The sequence below is a fragment of the Otolemur garnettii genome, unplaced genomic scaffold (assembly GCF_000181295.1).
Source record: "Otolemur garnettii isolate 467f Iridium unplaced genomic scaffold, OtoGar3 scaffold00019, whole genome shotgun sequence".
NCBI classification, from domain to species: Eukaryota; Metazoa; Chordata; class Mammalia; order Primates; family Galagidae; genus Otolemur; species Otolemur garnettii.
In genome coordinates, this window is record NW_003852414.1 from 4964354 (window position 1) to 4985574 (window position 21221).

The 21221-nt window shown below is 36.3% G+C and overlaps 1 protein-coding gene across 6 annotated transcripts in view; it reads right to left on the reverse strand.

Annotated features, from left to right (window-relative positions):
* The window catches only part of ZEB1 (zinc finger E-box binding homeobox 1), a 192548-nt gene that overhangs the window by 68546 nt on the left and 102781 nt on the right, over nt 1–21221 (reverse strand). For all 6 annotated transcript variants that reach the window (XM_003786728.2, XM_012803345.2, XM_003786726.2 and 3 more), the window contains one exon: nt 4683–4883. In XM_003786728.2, coding sequence (XP_003786776.1) covers nt 4683–4883 — 201 coding nt within the window. The remainder of the gene's footprint in view (nt 1–4682; nt 4884–21221) is intronic.

Consider the following 21221-nt stretch of genomic DNA (forward strand, 5'->3'; position numbering starts at 1 on the left):
TTAATTTTTAAAGGGACACAAACATTCAAACCATAGCAAAAGACCTTCACCAGTGAGCCTGAGGAGACTCTGAAAGTCTCTTGGAACTTTGGTATAGATGTACCAGCTCTGCTCTTCTTGTTTCCTCTGAGGCAGCAAGTCTTAGGATTGTGTGTTCTCTTTATCCCCCTAAAGCCAGGCTTGGTGCTAAGGGCCTTCCACTTATTTTCACTAGGGAAGGTGTAGGCCATCTACCAAATCAAAAGATATGACTAGACGCTAAGATCCATTTCTGCTGCTTAGATCCATGTGCTGTCTGCAAGTAGGAAGATATAGGAACACATGGAATACTGCACATGGCAATGTTTAAGGTGCTGGAGGAAAGTGCTGGTCAGGTGGGTCAGTATGCAGATGAATTGTTCTTTGAGATTCATTTGTGGGTCTCCTGGTGGAGTCCTCAGTCCAGGGAGTAGGATCAATGGCTGGCTGCTGAGAAACATGCATTGGTTGCCATGTGGTTTTTCCTCGTCTCCCTGCTCCTAGCTATACCATCATGATTCCCCTCAGTTTTCTGGGTGAGACAAGGCAAACGTGAGCCTTCTAGGAAGTACTCCACAAAGCTGCAGATACTCACTCCACTCTTATTTTTCCCCCATGGGAGAAATTGTTGGCCATGTGGCCTCTTTTGGAACTGAGCTATGCCATCTTGGGGGAAGGCTGACATGAGTAAAGTGAAACTGTTCTTTGAACCATCTTCAGTGCCTCCGTTTCCAATGCACTATTTGCTTCATGAGGGTTCTAGAATCCCTCAACAAGACTCTGGGACTCCCAGAGGCCTTTCTGTGTGTGACTGGTTGCTAAAATTGGTGGGTCTGTGGGGGAAGTGGAGACTAGAATCTTTTATCTAACCAACTTTGTTCACATCATTCTTCTATCTTACCCTTCTTGAGATTTGTTGGGCTTTTTGAGTCTATATTTTGCGTCCTTCATCAATCCTTTTTTGTATTTTAAAGAAAGGATCTTACCAGTCACCTAGGCTGGAACGCAGTGGCACAATCAGCTCACTATAGCCTAAATCTCCTAGGCTCAAGTGATCCATGCCCCTCAGCCTCCTGAGTAGCTAGGATTACAGGTGTATACCATCACACCAGGCTAAATTTTAATTTTTTTTGTATAGATGAGATGTCTCACTATGTTGACCAGGCTGGTCTCAAACTCCTGGGCTCAAGTAATTCTGCTTTGACCTCCCACAGTATTGAGATTACAGATGTGAGCCACCATGCCCAGAAATGGTGCTTCCTTCATCAATTCTGAAAAAAGATCACAGCTATTATTTAAGTACTGCTGCTGTCCTGTTCTCTCTTCCCCTAAAATTAAGGCATACATTGAACTTTCATGTCTATTAACTTGTTTTTCACATTTTTCTATGTATGTCTCTATGGGCTTCACTTAGTACAATTTTCTCCATCATCTAATTCACTAATTCTTTCTTTAACTTTGTTTAATTTGCTGTCAAACCCACCTTCTGAATTTTGAATTCCTATTACTAATTTTTTTATTATCTGGTATTTCATTAGGTCCTTAAAATCTATTGGTTACTGCCTTCTGCCATGTATTAAGTACTCCTGTTTACAACACACAACTATGTTTTCGGCCTGAAATTTTAGGGAAAAAAATGTTTCATTTTAATTCAAATTTTCGTTTGTTTATATTTAGGTACTTATTTTTTGTACTATAAAGGAATTTTAGCATTTTTTAGCAAATTACGGTCCAAGAAGTTTTATGTAACAAGTAAGTTCCAATTGTTTCTGGTAAGTCACATTTATATTTCTATTTTCTTGCCCAATTATTTGGGAGAGTTACAGTGCTAGTATAAAAATATACTCCTCCAAAAGACCTGACTTTACTTCTTCCTGGTGCCTATGGATATTCATAGCAACTTTACTTTAAACCTACTTTACGGTTTGAGGCTTATCAGGCTACCCAGCAATACCAAGAAATGTGAATTTGGGTTTTAACAGTGCAAGATAGCTTGTGGTTGCTATTTCTCAGATAGGATCTTTCATTTCCCCAATACCCAGACAAGGCAAGTTTGCTTGCTGACTCCTGAGGGTGTTATGGATGGCAGATAGTTTATTTTCAGTTCATCCTTATGTAAAGATGTAATCCACACTAGGAGGAGGTCTGCTATTAAATTCTGGTGGTGTTGGGCTTTGTTTCCTCCCAGAAGCCTGAAAACCACATCTTATATTTCCCTTGTTTGGCTTCAAGGCAAAAAGTCTTCTGTGATTTGCTGTTTTTACCTTTTTGGGTTCCTGTCTTCACTTTGATTTTATCATGTTGATGTATTACTATCTACCTAGCTCTTTAAAACTGTTAAGAAGTTTTTTGGTTTTGTTTTTAATATAGTACCATTAGTTGGTCTCAGTGAAGGGGTTAGGCCAAATAATCTATCTCTATGTATTTTCAGAAACAGGATCTCTTCATTGATTTTTCTTACTTCATTTATGTCAAGGGTGTCCAACCTTTTTTCCTGCTGAACATCTGAAGAGTTGTTCTCAGCCATACAGTAAATACACAAACACAAACGAAGGCTGATTAACAAAGAAAAAAATGTCCATGCATATTTTTTGTGATAGCCAATACCACAGATAAGAAAAAAAGAAATCAGCACACAGCCTGCAGGCTGCAGGTTAGACACCTTTGATCTTTATGTCCCATTCTCCATTCTCATCTATATGTCCCATTCTCCATATGTCCCATTTTTCCAAGTAAATAATTTCCTTCTTGCATCCACATTAAGACTCTATATTAACCAGATGAGTCAATTCAGGCCACAGATAAGAAATATATAAGAAAGTTTTGCTTCAATTTTTGAGCAGAGTATTAAAGTTAACAGGTTAATATCTCAACTATCAACCAGCTGTCATGATAAACAAGCAAGTCAATCTCTCTGGGTTCTACTTTTTAGAAACCTGGGAGCTTGTCAATCCTACCATCTGTTACTTTCTATACAGAATTAACCAATTCTTATAAATTCTATGTCTTAGAATTCTTTCAAATATTTCTCTTCTTTCCACATCCCATGGTCCACTACTTTAGTTCAAAAACCCTTACCACTGCCTGATTATCACAGCCTCCTTGGTGAAGGCATTATTTTAGACTTCCTCTCTATAAAATTACTTTTCCTTACTGCATCAGACTTATTTATAAATTACGTATCAATGTCCTTCTCATAGTTTCCAGGATAAAGTTCAAAGTCCCTTGACTTAGTCACAAAGCACCTCATATTCTTTCTGTCATTTACTTCTTTGGTCTCATTTTCTGTGAATGCTGTTTGCTCAAGCCTCGGTGGCCTCAAGCATGTTGCCTCGTCTGCTTGAAACACTTTATATTCTCTTGTCTTTGCCTAATTAACCTTGACCAGCCTTTTAGAACCCAACATCAACATTTACTAAGAAAGTCTTCTAGAACTTCTCCTCTCTCTGATTTGGATGTTCCTCCTTGATGTTGCCACATAATTTTAAATTTACACCTAAATCCAACTGTAATGTATTTGCGACTTATTTATCTCTATCTCCCATTAAGCTGTAAACACTGTTCACACAGAGATAATCTTACTCACATTTGCTATCCATTCCTGCAGAGCTTACTGAATGGACAAATAAACAACACTATGAAAGGACAGGGCTAATTTCATGATTTTAAAAATCCCCTTTTAAATGTAAGATTTGTCATACTGTAGAAATTTTAACTTATGCCAAACTATGCCTATTATTTAATCTTTAAGCTATATTCCAACCTTTCATTATCCTGATTCTCTAACCTGCATGCCTAACCCATTATCTCGTATTCCTAGCCTTAGTTTTGATATCCTGCCTAGATGACCTCCTTGAACTTGAACTCCTGTTGGGACTCTTCTCCTGTGACTGGCTTCAGATTTGAGCTACTGCATGCTGATCTTTGCCTTTGCTGATGCCCTTGCTCTTGATCTCTAACCTCTCTAATTCATAATACCTGCCACCTCCATATCCTATTTTTATACCACTGGTGCTTAACCTGGCAAAGACAGGCTAAACAATTAGTTTATTAGGAAAAGTAGAAAGAAGGAATTTCAGAGCTAGAATAAAAGACTAAATCCAATTTCTCCACTTGACAGATGAAGGAAAAGGTTAAACATTTGGTGTTTACTCATTAAAAAGGCAGTAGGTAGAAGGCTTCCTTGCTTTTACTGGTTCTCCCACTAAACTATGCTTTACTTAGATAAAAGTAAAAATTTTACTTTAGTAAAAATGACATATGTATAGAGAGGCTTACAAACACTAAAATACTAAAAGTCTGTGTTAGGGATTTTTGCACACTGATTTATAATTTTACTACACCAAAATACTATTTATTGATTTCTAAGTAGATTCTTCATTTAAGGACACAATAGAAAATTAAAGGTAGGTCCAATTATATAAATAATATATGAAAAGCTTGAGACTAGTTAGTAAAATCTACTAAAATTCAATATAATACATGCATTATAAAAATGATCAACTTGTTTTATCATCTACTTTTTAGTAGCTAGAACATTCAATAATTATTAAAATTATTTACTGTTCATTTAAAAGTTTTCATCTAATTTATCTTTTCAGCTAATACACAGTTTTAAGAAAGAATCAAGATAATACAATATTATTAAAAAAATTCAGACTTACCATCATCCTCCCAGCAATTCTTAGCATTCCCTTCTCTCTCGCTGCTCCCTGGTAACACTGTTTGGTCTGTTGGCAGATCATCTTCTGGCACACCTCCCTCACAATCAGCTGCATCTGTAACACTTTCTTCTTCCACAATATGGAGTTTGTCTTCATCATCTGAGTCTGAATTTGTTTCTACCACAGTATTATAATTTGTAACTGTAATGCAAACAAGAAACAAATAATCAAAACCAACTAGTATAAAAATCAGTTTTTAAATCCCAGAAAAATAAAAGTAAAAAAAAATACTTAAAACAGATTTAGACCATAAAATGTAAACAATGCATTTATTTGACCCCCCACACACAGCACTTACTAGATATTAAATTGCCAAATGACAAATAATAGTAGCCATACTTTGAATACTCACTCTATATGTATGAGAGATTTATAAATATTAATTCATTAAATTATTAGAACAATCTCATAACAACTCTATGAAATAGAGTTATACTACTTATATCTTTGTTTTAAAGATGTGGACACCAAGGCAGAGGGAGGATGGGTAAATTGTCCAAGATCCCACAGCTTAGAAGTGGCAGGGCCAGGATTTGAACCCCAACAGTCTGATTCCATATTGTATGCTCTTAAACACTACAGTAAACATCCTTTCCAACCACAACGAGCTTAATGTATACAATGGTGCTTATGTATAATTAGGGCTTCAAATCTGTAAAGCATTACAATTTAAGAAGAAAGGCCACCTTTCCTAATAAATAGCATTATATCATGAAATTTACCACAAGAAAGGTATTTCTCAAATTATAAATAAACCCACATATTTCATATTAATCCTGAACTCACTTTAGAAAGAACCAATCAGTGTGGTCAAATTTCTATGTAATTAAGACATCATTTAATGTTTCTAAGTCTGCCATTCTGAAAAAAATGACTGACATTCGTTAAGTTTTCAACTGGGCACCCTTTCCATGATTTTTTAATGACTTTCAATAAAATTTAATGCCAGCAATTTAAAGAAACTATTTTGAATGAGTTGTATAGTTCACAGAGCCACGAGTATTAGCTAAGAATAAAATTCTCTCAAGTAATCTAGTATAATTAGTGTTTTCCTTCAGAAACCTTATAATAGCCATTCTAGTAGGATAAATATTTAGTACTTCACTGGGTTTGGTCACTGGAATATATCTTTTCAACTAATTTCAGGGTGATTCTTACTACGATTGAGAGGAAGGGAGAGAAGGACAGCTTTGCTTAAGCCATCATCACTACCAGCTACCTTTACCACTACTTCCTAAAGTTTTTCAACCATTCTTGATAATCACCTAAATGTTTAAATGACATATATACATATCCCTGGCCCCACATAAACACAAACGCACATATACATCTCCGAGAACATGGAGGAAGAAATAAAATCAAAAGTAAGGATAGATATATAAAGGTGAGAGCAAATAACCAAAACTTCCAGAACTGCTTTTATAGACTCTGGGAAGAACCCTCTCTCTAAGAGTACCAGCATTAGCACGGTGCTCATATTAGGAGCATTTCATTATCTTATGTCAGAAGAAAAATGACAAGTCTCGTTGTATCATTAATATGTTGTATCATAAATATAAATATAAAGGTCTGGTTTCTCCAGACCTTTCCCAAAGAGCAAATGGGTTTCTCCTTATTTTATTATAAAATTAATATATGTTAAATTTAGATAATACAAAACAAGTAAAATAGGTAAAAGCACCCCCTTTTTACCTTCCTCAATCCATTCTGTAAAGGTAAAATAACAGCAAAATTAATATAAATCTTGTATCACCTATGTATAAATGTGTGTTTGTATATATAAAAATACACATAAGGGATCACATATACTGCTTTGTCACTGAGATTTTTGCCTGGATACAACATGTCTTGGAAATCTTCCTGTGTCAGTACAGATAGGCTCCAATTTACAATGGTTCACCTTCTGATTTTTTGTTAACCAAGGTGCAAAACTATTTTTTCATGTTCAGTATAGTATCCAATAAATTACATGATATAGTCAACATTTTATAACAAGTCGGGCTTAATGTTACATGATTTTGCTCAACTACCGGCTAATGTAAGTGTTCTGAACATGTTTAAGGTAGGCTAGGCTGAGGTATTGTGTTCAGAAGCTTAGGTATAGTACAAGCATTTTCAACTTACAGTATTTTCAACTCACAAAGGATATAACCCAACTGTAAGTCAAGGAGCATCTGTATATAAGAAACTTCCTCACTTTTCTCTAGATGGCTACATAGAATTCCATTGTAAAGACATAATTTAAACTACCATCTATTGATAAAATTTAGTTTGTTTCCAGTGGTAAGCATAAGCAACAATGTCACAATAAATTTTCTTAAAAATATGTATAATTTTGGCCATTCCTTAATACATTTATTAGACAGATTAGTAGAGACTCACAGGAAAAATTTATCAAGGAGGTATTGTTAAACTGCCTTCCATTTTTTAAATGTTTGCACAAATATTACCTGAGGTCTGTTTATTATATCAATATAATAAAGAAAAAATACCTTTAATATTGTAAAGGGAAAATATGTGTCAATGTGTCAAGATGGAAAAGTGGGGAATTCCTCGTACTGCTGCCAAACTATGCGCAGAGTGTGTGTGGGTAGGGGAAAGATTCTCAAAGGCTGGTTCCCAGCTGGCTATGAGTTTCTTAATAGGCCTTTAACTGATAAGATGCAAACATACACACACTATCTGGAATGGGAAGCTTCCCAGCAAGTGACACACAATGCTATTAACTGTCATTGTTACTTTCAAGGGGTCCTTACTAGTAACCTACTAAATTACCTGTAAAAGTCATTTAAAGTTGGCATTTATATACTATAGGCTGAAATTAGAATAGAGTGTTTGCTGAGGATTAATCAACTACGTACTTCATAATGATCTGGCTATCCTGTACGGTTTGTTTCACTGCTTGATGAAACTATACTTGGGCTATACTATACTTGGGCATGGAGAAATCACGTATATGGAAGATGAAATTTCTGCTGTTTGTGAAGGAAGGCTAATTTACTGCTTCTTTGGTAGACGGAGGTGGGCATGGTTTATATTGGTGTGATTATTACTTTAATGGTATCATACTGTAGTTTAGCATTATCATTATCAGTTTTATTAGCTTAGATTGCACGTTTACACATTTACATGCAGATTATTTGCGGCTTGAAAACTTCCTGAAAACCAGGCTTTAAGACATGCATGCATTATGGTTCCAATACTTGCTTGCATGCTTTATATTCTTTACTGAATTCTTTTAACCAAAGCTACAGGGTATTCTATTGAGTGGATCACAGCTGAAAGAGTTTCTAGGACTGTAGTGAAACTTTTCCTGTCCTTAGTATAAGCTTCCATTGTGATACGGAAGATTGTGAAGTCATGCATTTAAAACACAGAGATTGTATATATTTCATAGCTATCTTGTGAATTTTCCTAGAGCATGTTTTGATATATGACATAAAATAGGAATACATTTTACTGGCTGAGTGCTTCTCAACCTTCCTAATGCCACGAGCCTTTAATACAGTTCCTGTGGGTCGTGACCCACAGGTTGAGAACCTCTGGCTTAGATGAAAAAAGACCAACAATTATTTTCCAAAGTCTTGCTTCACAGGCATTTAGCTAAGAGAAAAAGAAGTGCAAAGTGCTTATATTAATTATTAAAACTCAGGTAAAGGGCACATTTCATTGTGTTTTCGAATCTATCTTTTTGCTTCGTGGCTCTGCGGAGGTAACTTGAAAATGCCCCACCACCAAATGGCAGTATCAGTTACATCAACTTGCTGCCAATCTATCTTTGTATCTCTCTTTGCTTAACCTGTGGCTAAAAATACAATTAAATATAGTTTATCTGAAGAGTGGCATATTCTTAACAATCACAGGTGATCAGCACGTCTTGATTTTTGAGTTTGAATAAAAATAAAATACTAAGAAATCAAAGATAAAAGAAAATAGATAAGGTATTTAAAATGTTCAAAGACAATTTAAGATAGAAAATATAAATTTCAATGAAAATGGTAACGTTTTCAGTGCACTCATTGTCGCTAGAATCTGGTTAAAGATGCAATGACTTTTTATAGTTTTTGCTGGTTTTATTTGCTAATATTTAATGCCAGATAGAACAGTACCTACTGCATAAGGTGGCTGAGGATCTAAGGTTTAAAAATAAATTGTGCATAGATCAATGTCTAATACATGGCAAGGACTGTAGAAGTGTTTGCTGCTGTTACTATTATTATCTTACTGAATGTTTACAGGTACTCCTAAAAAGTAGGAACTATTATATCTCCCCTGATAGGCAAGAAATACAGTAGCTGAGTAACCTGTTTAAGGTTATGTAGCTGTAAGCTGTAGAGTCAATCCCATGTCTGCCGGATTCGTTTTTTTTTTTTTTTCCCCGTAGAGATAGAGTCTCACTTTATTGCCCTCAGTAGAGTCCCATGGCATCTTACAGCTCACAGCAACCTCCAACTCCTGGGCTTAGGTGATTCTCTGCCTCAGCCTCCTGAGTAGCTAGGACTACAGGCGCCTACCACAATGCCTGGTTATTTTTTTGTTGCAGTTTGGCCAGGGCTGGGTTTGAACCCGCCACCCTCGGTATATGGGGCCAGTGCCCTACCCAGTGAGCCACAGGCGCTGCCCAACGTCTGCCAGATTCTGCAGCCTGAATGCTTTATTGTGTACGAAGCTTCCTGACTGAAAATTGCTGCTGTAACAATAAGTAGTTTTAAGCTTAAATTATTTTGTCTATCTCTTTTCTTGGGATCTAGAATTCTATACTTAACTATTTGCTACTAAAGAGATTTTCAAAAGACATAAGAATTTTAACCACTAGAATCTTGTATTATTTGTTATATACTATTGGGATAATGTTGTTATAATCAATAAAACCATTAAAAGGCTTTCACATAATATATTATCGTTAGCACTTGATGGCATCCTGCACCATATAAACTGCACCAAAGTCCCATGTAAATATGTTTCTTAAGTAATTTATAATCATAATAAAGGAATTAGATAAATGAGATGAATAAAGTTCCAAACAAAGCAATGTAAGTCTCAACTCTAGTCATTAAGAAAAGAGCAAGATCATCTAAATGCTTTGTAAAGAAGGAATCTCACCTGATTAGCAGGTTAGACCTGCATGCAGAAGCTTAGGGAGGTAGCAAAAGAGGACTGGACAGACTAACTTTGAGATCTTTCATTCCTGTCTGATAGTAACTGTGCCCTGTGTTGATGAAAGCCACAGACTCAGGCCATGTTTTGATGTATTTTCAGGTATGCAAAAGCTTTTCTTACGAGAGAAGGTTCTGCTTACATTATGCCATTATGCATTTAACCATGTCCTACTTATCACCATCAAATCTCTTAAACACACATTTGTTATGATAAAAACTAAGGATAAAATCTCTCTTAGAAAAGAAGACTGATCCTTAAAAATTAACATACTACTTTTAACAAACTGTAATAGTTCCACATATATTAGACCGGTGTCATAGTTGAAGAAACACCTATAAGAATTTAGACTTTGAGTTGTCTTCTCAGAACTAAGAGACTGTAGTTCTATTAAGCAGTAGAATATGTTACATGTTAGCACTATGCTGACAACAACACAAATTTAGTATTTCTATTGTTCTTTAACATCAGTTGGGACCAAAATAACATCTCTCTTTTACTCTCTCATATACATACACCCACACACAAATCCCCACTCATGCATTATCCTAAAGAGAGTCCTTGGCGTACTATCTTCCACAAAGTAGGTACAGAATTATTTGTTGACCTGGGGGCACATTTCTTTCTTTTTTCAATGAATAAACATCTCAATATACTGCAGTGTTACCGATAATTCAGGAAAATGAAACGTAACTGTAGTCATAGCCAAAGAAAATAAGCACGCAAAATGGAAAAAAAGAGGGCTTATAATTCACAGGGTTAGAAAAAACTTCTGAATATAATGTTATTCCAGGGAAGAGGAATCTAGTTGTCCATAAACACTATACTTTGCTTATGTTATAAATATGCAATATGGCTTTTGTCCCGATAGACATTATTAAATTACTCTCTCTGTATTATATTGTATAATGAAGGATATGCTATAACATACATATTTAATGTAATATATAGATTTATATTTCCAATGTACATGTTGTTTAATCTTAATTTAAATCCTTTAGAAATAGGAATCATAATGATTTTAGAGTATATCAAGTATGACAAACATGTTAGATTTTAATAAATTCTAATGATTCTATAAATTTGGGGGGAAGTTTTATTCTAATTCCTCTGTAGGTAAAATTTTCATAACCTCTTTTTACATTTTCAAACTATCTTTTAAAACATAACTCCAAGGAAAGTCAATGGAACTTTATGCTTGCAAAAGGACTGCTAGTTTTTAATGTCTTCAGATACAAGCTATTAATAGAATGAAAACTGATAGGCAAAGGCAGGGAAGGGTTGCCGTTCCTTACAGAATCCTAGTCTGGATTTTCTCCTGTCTCCTTTACATAAAAGTTACTAAGGAGTCACAGGATTTGCCTTTGGTACTCTCTCTGTTCTTATTCTGGCCTTTCTCCCATCCTCAACAGTCCTCTATCCACACGCCCCCAAATTACCTTCCCCTGTTCTCACCGTATTACAGCTCCCATTCACTCAGTGAGCTCATTGCTAGGACAACCCACAAAGAAGTAGATGAAATAGTTAAAAAGCAAAGTCTTTAGCAGATTAAACTAAATTCAATCCCAAGAGAAGGTGGTTATTTTCTGTGTGTGGGGAAAGTATTTGGACTAAAGTAACTTATACTAAGTTATCAATAAATATTTCCTTCATAGGCAATATTGGCATTTATAAAAAGTGTACTTTTAAATTTACATAAACTACTATTTGTGGAGTATTGGAGTGTGATAAAACCCAAGAAAAGTGTGAAAATGAAATAAAAAAGTAGAAATGTTATTGATTCAAAAAGTAGAGAAACCATGTAATTGATAAAACACTCCAAAAGCCCCATCTTTAAAGAACCAGTGAAAGCTAAGTCACTACCCCACTGAATCCCAGAGGAAAATTAGGAGGTACAAATGTTCAATATTAAAGTGAAAATGGAGTTAAATTAGCTACCACTATTAATCTAAAGGAATTTAAGACTTTTTTCCCATAAATACATTTCACAAATCTAATCAAATAAATTCAAAAACCTAGGTGAAAAGCATTTCTAGTAAAATATAATCAAGTATCACTATCATTTTATAGAACTTAATAAATTATAGAAGAGACACAGGCAGACAGAACATGGAATAAACTTAAGAACCTATCAAGGAGTTAACCATCCAAAAATTGCCAGGTGTTTTCCCAGATGAATTTCTTCAGATATTTAAAGGACTGATAATTGTATTGTTTTTTACAGAGAGGGGAAAATGGAAGGAGTCTAATATGGAGCCAGCACAATGACAGGTAACTAAGATCTGAGAAAGAGCACACATGCGCAAACACACACACAAGCCTGGGGTCACTTCTGCATCACTGATGCCAAAGACCTAAATAAAACACTAAATCCACTCATCTATTAACACATGAAAGGAATAAAACAAACATTATTTAACACTAAGAAATACAAGGAAGTTCACTATATTAACATAGTAAAGGAGAAACAATGGGTCTACAGATACCAAAAAGCATTTGAGGAAAAAAAAAAATTTCTCATTCCTTGCTGATAAATGCTTTTTCGTTCAAACCAAACGAAAGGTAGGATCTGGGCACATAATTACGCAGCAGAAGCATTTCTAAATGCTTACTGTCATCATTATTAGTTTACAATATTCTAACAGAAGCAGCTAATTTTTTAAAAGAATAAAAGGAAAAGTATATTGGTGGCGTCTGTGGCTCAGTGGGTAGGGTACTGGCCCCATATATGGAGGGTGATGGGTTCAAACCCGGCCCTGGCCAAACTGCAACAACAGCTACAACAAAAAAATAGCCGGGCATTGTGACAGGCACATGTAGTCCCAGTTACTTGGGAGGCTGAGGCAAGTCAATCACCTAAGCCCAGGAGTTGGAGGCTGCTGTGAGCTGTGTAATGCCATGGCACTCTACCAAGGGCGATACAGTGAGACTCTGTCTCTACCAAAAAAAAAAAAAAAAAAAAAAGGAAAAGTATAAATATAGAAAAGCAAACAAAAGAGGAGAAAATATCAGAAAAGAAAAAATATTGTTTTCAGGTGATAAAAACATTTCTGGAAAATTCAGAAAAAGTAGATGAAAAACTATTACCATGAAGAAAATTTGGTAAATGATTAATTTTCAATTTAACATAAAAAAACCAATGGCATTCCAACATACCAACAAGAAGCAACTAAAAATACAATCGGAGAAAAACATCCTAATAGCAGCAATAGAAAGACAATGCACGAAGAAAAACGCTTACAACAACATATGGAGAACCTGTAGGAAGGAAACCTTGCAGTCTACGTAAAACTCATCAAATAAGATTTGCAGACGTGAAAAGACATAACTTAGTTTTGGATAATTCCAGATTGTAAACATGTCAATTCCACCTGAAGTCACCTATAAATTTCAATGTAAATCTGGCCCAAATACTAATATGATATTTTAGATTTTAACTCTAAATGATTTGGATGCAAGGATTCAAAAGTTTACACAGAGAGGTAGGAGCACAGTCTCTGGAGCCTGACTTCAAACCACAGCTTTACCACTAATGAGACTTATCACCCTGGGCATGTTCCATGTTCTCATGAACAATAATAACTTGTCCCTAACATGGTTGTCATAATGAGGAAAATAACTATAATATATGCAAAACATTTATTACAACACTGTACATAGCGATCAATACATATTGCTAGCATTATGATCTGGGATAATAAACATCTGAAATACTCAGAAAAATTCAGAAAAATAAGAGCAATGGTGGTAGTAGGACCTACACTAGCCATACCAGATAGTAAATATTTTCTCAAAGCTATCGAATAAAAACAAGAGTTATACTGCTACAGGGACAGGCAGAGAATCAATGGATTTGAATATAACTCATAAATAAATCCCCAAACAGCAGTCCTGCAACTTAGTGTGGGAAAAAGATAATTATTAAATAAAAATTATTGTGGAAAAACGAACCAATATTCCCACCTAATGAAATTCACATGAATCACAGATTTCAACTTCTAGAAGTGGTAACATAAAAGTATAAGAAATGTAAGTAAATCCTTTAACAATTGTAGAAGGCTCTTATCATGACGTGAAGCTGATAATTCTACAAAAAAATAAAACTTCCAACCATAGGACAAATGATAAACTGTGAAAAATATCTGCAATACGTGTGACCAAAGATTGATTTCTTTGTTATACAGAGAAATTCTTTAACACCCATAAGAAAAAGATGAACCACCCAATAAGAATGCACAAAGAAAAAAATATATATACACACAAATAAGAATGGCCAACACACACATAAAAGGAAGCTTGACCTCATTAGCAGAATGCCCAGTTTAATCCTTTATCAGTGGAATCACTTCTCACATACACTTTCGCCTTTCTTCCTTTTCTTACCCTTCTCTGGCTCTAAAACCCCTATTCTGGCTAAGCTCTCATCTTGATTAAATCCCACTTTTCCCAGTTCTACATCTCTGGCACCTTTACTGCTAAGCTTTTGGAAAATGTTGCCTGCACTCGTCTCCACATTTGTTTCTTCCTATTTTATCTTAACCCCTCCCCCAATCACAACACCACCACACTGTTCTTGCCACAACTATGAAGAGCTCTTAAACTGCTTAAATCAGTGACAATTATCAGTCCTCATCTTATGTGATCCACTAGCAGCATTTGACATAATCCATTTTTTCTTCCTTTTTTTTTTTTTAATTGAATGGTAACTGTGTACGTTAATGCACTTCTGGGGTACAGTGTGGTGTTTTCACACACAATCCGAAATACTTCCATCAAACTGGTTAACATAGCCTTCATGTCATTTTCTTAGTTATTGTGTTAAAACGTTCATATTCTACTCATAGAAAGATTCACTTGTACCCTTGTAAGATAAACCACAGAAGTGAACCCTCCAATCCCCCTCCCTCCACTTGTTCCCCCCTCCCTCCTCCCCTTATCCTTAGGTTATTAGGTTATAGCTTTCATATAAAAGGTTTAAATTAATTTCATAATAGGGACGTGTACATTGGATACTTTTTCTTCCATTCCTGTGATACTTTGCTAAGAAGAACATTTTCCAGCTCCATCCATGTGAACATGAAGGACGTAAAGTCTCCATCCTTCTTAATGGCTGCATAGTATTCCATGGTGTACATATACCACAGTTTGTTGATCCATTCGTGGATCGATGGGCACTTGGGCTTCTTCCATGACCTGGCAATTATGAATTGGGCTGCAATAAACATTCTGATACAAATATCTTTGTTGTAATGCGATTTTTGGTCATCTGGGAATATACCTAATAAAGGAATTGCAGGGTCAAATGGCAGGTCTATTTTTAGTTCTCTAAGTGTTCTCCAGATGTCTTTCCAAAAGGAACATATTAGTTTACATTCCCACCAGCAGTGTAGGAGTGTTCCCTTTTCTCCACATCCACGCCAGCATCTCTGGTTTTGGGATTTAGTGATATGGGCTAATCTCACTGGAGTTAGGTGATATCTCAAAGTAGTTTTGATTTGCATTTCTCTGATGATTAAGGATGGTGAGCACTTTTTCATATGTCTGTAGGCCGTGCGCCGATCTTCTTCAGAGAAATTTCTCTTCAAGTCCCTTGCCCACCCTGAGATGGGATCACTCGTTTTCTTCTTGCTAATACATTTAAGTTCTCTATGGATTCTGGTTATTAAACCTTTGTCAGAGACTTGACCTGCGAAAATCTTCTCCCATTCTGAGGGCTGTCTGCTTGCCTTACTTACTGTGTCCTTGGCTGTGCAGAAGCTCTTTAGTTTGATCAGGTCCCAGTAGTGTATTTTTGATGTTGCTTCAACTGCCCGGGGTGTCCTCTTCATAAAATGTTCACCCAGGCCGATCTCTTCAAGTGTTTTCCCTATACTTTCTTCCAGTATTTTTATGGTTTCATGTCTTAAGTTTAAATCTTTAATCCAGTGAGAGTCTAACTTAGTTAATGGTGAAAGGTGTGGGTCCAGTTTCAGTCTTCTACAGGTTGCCAGCCATTTTCTTCCTTTTTAAAACAATCTTTCCCCTTGACTCAGTTTCCCTCTTATCTCACCAACTGCTTCTTTTCCATTTCTTTCCTCCATCCCCTAGAACTCAAACTATCTCATGGCTGTAAATACCACTTACCATTTGTTGATTCCCTGCTTTATATTCCAGCCCAAATTTCTCCTATGAATCTCTTACTTATATACCAAATTGGCTATCTGAGATCTCTACTTGGATGTCTAAGGAGAAAATGTGCCATATCCAAACCCAACATCTGATCTCTCAGTCTTCTCTATTTCAATAAATAGCAAGTCCATTCTTCAGTTGTTCAGCCAAAAGTCTTGGTGTTAGTTTTGACTCCATTTTTTCCTCTTACTCCATATCCAATATGGAGGGAAATCCCTTAAAAAATATTCAGGACCTGATCACTCACAACCTACTCCCTACCATCCCCTGCCTACTAAAGCCACCATCAACTCTCACCAGGATACTGTCACTGGCTCATAGTTGGTCTCCCTGCTGCCACCTTTATCTTCCTCTAGCCAATTCTCAAGACAGCAGCCAAATAAGTCCTTCTAAAGCATCATGGGAATCTTGTCATTCCTATTCAAACTCCCTAGTGACTTCACATCCTATTCACTGCAACGCCAAAACCCTTCTTGTGAGCTGACCCCCCCCTTCACGTATTCTCTCTCAAATCCATCTCCTACTTCACACTTGGCTCACTATTCTAGCTACAGCGACCTGTTGTTTCAAGGCTTTTGTGCATCATGTAACTCTACCTGGAACGCTCCTTATGCACAGCCCAATTTCACCTTCTCAGCAAGGTGGCCCAGACTATACTGTTTTAACATATAGACCAACCACCACCAAACACCACTTCCCATTCTCTCTTCTATTCCTCTTTAAAATACAGTACTTAACCACCAACTGACCTAATATTTATTTATTTATTGTCTCCTCTCACTAAAATGTTAAGTTCCACATAGGCAGGATATATTTTGTGTTTTTTCTGGTTTTCTTTGTTTTCCATGGCTGTGTCATTGCATCTAAAACACTGTCTGCAGGTCTTAATTGCTAGAAAAATGATGTTTGTGTAATAAATTGGCATAAAAAGTTCCAGTAAACACAGTATATGCAAAGGTTCAGGAAAGGCATACACTCTCGCATGCTGTGTGGATGTGTCCATATTCATCAAAATTTAAAATGTTTACTTGTTGATCCAACGTCTTGCATTACTCTACAAATTAACTTATACATGTACAAGTATGTATACATATCTTTACCTGAAAGCTTGTTTTTAATTACAAAAAACCAAGATGTTCTGCCCTTTGTAGTGACAAAGAGAAGAATTTCCCACAACAGTATGATTCCATTCTTTCAGGAAAGGCAGTATATACAGTATAGTATACATACTACACATATTCCAACATGAACTGACAGTATCCAGGAGATGCAAATGAGGAAAGGAGGTGATCAATGACTTGTTTTCTACTTTATTCCTTCTAGACCGTTTCAATGTTTGTATTACTTAAAAATTTTTTTGAAGATAAAATTTAAATGTACAAAGTCTAAAATAACATTCGCCATACTGTTACCAGAGGTGAACTTGAGAGGGAAAAAGAAAAAGGGACTGTGTAAAACATTTTCTTCCTTACTATTTTTATGTTATTTGGACTTTGATAACAGTGGCTAGGAGATAGGATGAAAAACACTAATGAAGATACTGAAATGAAATTCAGAAAATAACGAATGATTAAAAGGACATTTAAAAAAATAAAAAATACTATGCTGTGAATATACATCTGTGGACTTTGAAATAAAACAATTTATGTTCTTATTAGAAAATAGTAAGCTGTTATTTTTCTTCTGTATGAAAGACAGCCATCTATTATGAGTAACGTTCACCTTTTCTATAAAGTATGGAGTCACATAAAACAAAAAGGAAGGAAATCCTTGCAAGGAAGCAAAGATGAGGCCAGTGACTCCCCGCTCCTTGGAGCTGGTGCTGAGTGAGGGAGCTGCCCTCATACTGCACAGACTCAAAGAGGGCAGCGAGAGCACGCGCTTTCCCTCGTCAAAGGCCACTGACACAGGTTACAGCACCTCACATATAATGCTCGAAAAGCTTCTACCAACAAGATGGCATGACTCTCAGTTTTTCTCATTTGACCAACACTGTTTAAAATATATCTTGTCGTTTAGCAACCCCAGGAGGCACTTCTTCCCCTGATCAGTTTTGAGACTCAAAGGTTAGCAGCTGAACTGGCTGTGAGACAAGAGATGAAGAAAAGGGATAACAACTTAGGAAAGCTATAACCCAATTTTAGCCCAAGGATATGGGGAAAGGGGAAAGGGGAGAGGGAGGGGAGGGGAGGGGGGAGGCTGGATGGAGGGAGGGTGACTGGTGGGCTCACGCCTATGGTTCATCTTATAACAGTACATGTGAATCTTTCTAAATGTAGAATATAAATGTCTTAATATGATAACTAAGAAAATGACATGAAGGCTATGTTAACCAGTTTGATGAAAATATTTCAAATTGTATATAAAAACAGCACACTGTACCCCATTAAAGTACACAGCTATGATTTAATTAAAAAAAAAAAACGCAAACAAAAAACCCCAATTCTATGCTAATTCACTTCATTTGGTTCTCCCAGATTCCTTTAAACTAGTAGGGTGTGTAATTTAAGTTTTGACCATGAGAAGGGAAATCATGGGAGAAATGAAAAGTCAAAGGTCACAAACCTCAAGAATGGAGTTAGAGGACTGATCCTCCTGTTTCTAGAGTAGTGAAGAAACTAAGTAAAGCTGACTGGTCTCCAACTAGGAGCCCTCCTCTGTGGAGGCTTCCCTGAGGGCCCAGTTGCAGTGTGGGGGCACTAATTCCCTAAGGTTAGCCTTGTCAAGGACAGAAAGTCTTCCTACTCCTTCACTAGCTGGATACGGAAGAACAAGGGTCATACAATATGAATTGAATTTATTTTTTAAGAAAACAATTTACAGATAAACAGAGCTTAGGTTTACTGAGACATTCTAAATATTACAATATATTACGACATTGTAAGTTACCAAATTAGAATGATTTAGTTCCTTTGGCGTTAAGTGTTCCAAGAAGATAGCAAAATGAAGACATTTAATATTTACATTCTCTGCTCCTGAAATCCATGAAGACATAAATATGAATAATATACACTAAACACTACAGAGAGGAATGGGACAGTATATAATTAAATGCTAAATGAACAGTGATATATACAAATGAATAGGTTGCTTTGAGAGAGGAGGATGGAACATCTTAGATTAGGTAGTCACAGAAGGGTTTTTTGAAAATGTGACTTTGGAGTAGATACATGAGGAAAAAGAAAGAGCCAGCCATGCCCAGAGCTGGAAACAGAACATTCCAGGCAGAAGGAAAGGCCAGTGCAAAGGTTAGAGCAAGGTGGGAGCCTGTGGCCTTCTAGATCCGTAAGTGCAACCTTCTGACTGAATCCATATTTTACAGAACAAGTCCTACATGTAAACTTAAGGCCACAGGTTCCCCACCCCAGAGAGTGGAGAAAACTTGTTGCTCACAAAGGACAAAAAGGTCCTTTAAGGAGAGTATGTAAGCATGGCAGTGAAGAAGGCAAGGGTTCAAACACACGGGCCTTGCTAGCGATGACAGAACAATGAAAAGCCACTGAACAGTGTCAAGAAGGAGAATGATTTATTTTGCTTTATGGTTTTGAAAGATTGTTGGCTGTTGTGTGGTAACAGACAAGGTGATCAACAACGTGGATACTGCAGTCCAGAGGAGGGGAGTTCACAGTCGAAAACAGAGTGGGGGGATTCGAATGGAGGGGAGTAACCAGCAGCTTGTTGCTGATGAACTGGGTCTGAGTTCTGAAAGATGAGTAGAAATCCAGCCCTGAAGAAGAGGAAGGAGGCAAAGGGGAAGCATGAAAGTACAGTGATGTCTGGGCAGAACAGTAGGAGGCCAAGATAAGGAGATAATTGAAGCCATCATGTAACTGGTCAAGTGTGAAGTGTTCTGATAATGTGTCAGTCAAGGATTAAGTGCTGTGAAAAATGTGTTGCATCAATGAATTTTAAAGTGAAAGTTTCTAAAAGTTTATGTTATTAATGATTTGGTAATTGTTTTTGTGGCTTCCTAATAAAGTATGTAGCATTCTGACAACGTGGCAATGAAGGATTACCCTGCTGTGAAATATTTGTTTAATTAATGAATTTTAAACGTGGAAAGGATCTGAAGGTAAGTTTCAGTTTCATGTTTTACACTAGGGAGAAATGAAATGCAAAGAATAATTTATAGGTACACACAAAAATTGTTAGCCTGGCACAAAAATTCAGTGGACTTCCTATAAAACATAGCTCCGTAAGTTGGCATGAAGATTAAGTGAACGCATTTAGAAGCAGATAAACACAGTGCCTAGCACGCAGCAAGGGCTCTGCAGTAAGGCAAGCAGATACTTTCCTTGGCATGACCATTACTCTACATCTTAGCTATTTCCCATTTATCAATAACAAAAATAACATGGTAAGTAGGTAATCAATAAATACTTAATGATTTAAGAAGCAGCATGGTTAAACAATTTTTAACAATCTACCTGCTTTCCTACTTTTATTATAGGAAACAGTAAGTAAAGAAGAAAAAATAAAGCCGGCCATGCATATTACACTCATCTCTATCACGGACCCTTACCTAACTCACTCTAGCTAAGAGCAATTTCTTTCCTCCTTTATCGTCTATACTACAAGTTCAAAACCGTTTTTATTCCTCCAATAAGACATTACTGGCTCTTCTCATTCTTTTGTATCATGGCACTCATGATACAAATCCAATGGTGGGTCAAGCTGTTGTCATCTTAGCATGAATCCATATAGTGGCAGCAAACTGTAACCTTGTATCCACTCATTTCAAGTTTTAAAAATTGTCAGTTTCACTTAAGAACATCCTTGATGAAGCTGTAGTATATGTCTTTTTAATATACTATTCAATGAAACAGAATGTACACTTCTGTTGGATACAAGAATATATAATAGTTATGGAATAAACTTCTGAAATCACTTGAGTTGCCAGCTGAACTGGTTTTTCTTTTCTTTTTTTTAATGGTATCCATTTAACATGAAAGAACAACCAACTGACAAACTATGGTTATTCAGAGTTTTGAGTATTTGGCAGACATCTTCTCAAAAACAATCCAAGTAGGCCAGGCATGATAGCTCACACCTATAATTCCAGCAGTTGGGAGGTCCAGGAGAGTAGATTGCCTGAGTTCAGGAGTTCAAGACCAGCCTGAGCAAGACTGGGACCCCATCTCTGAAAAACAGCCA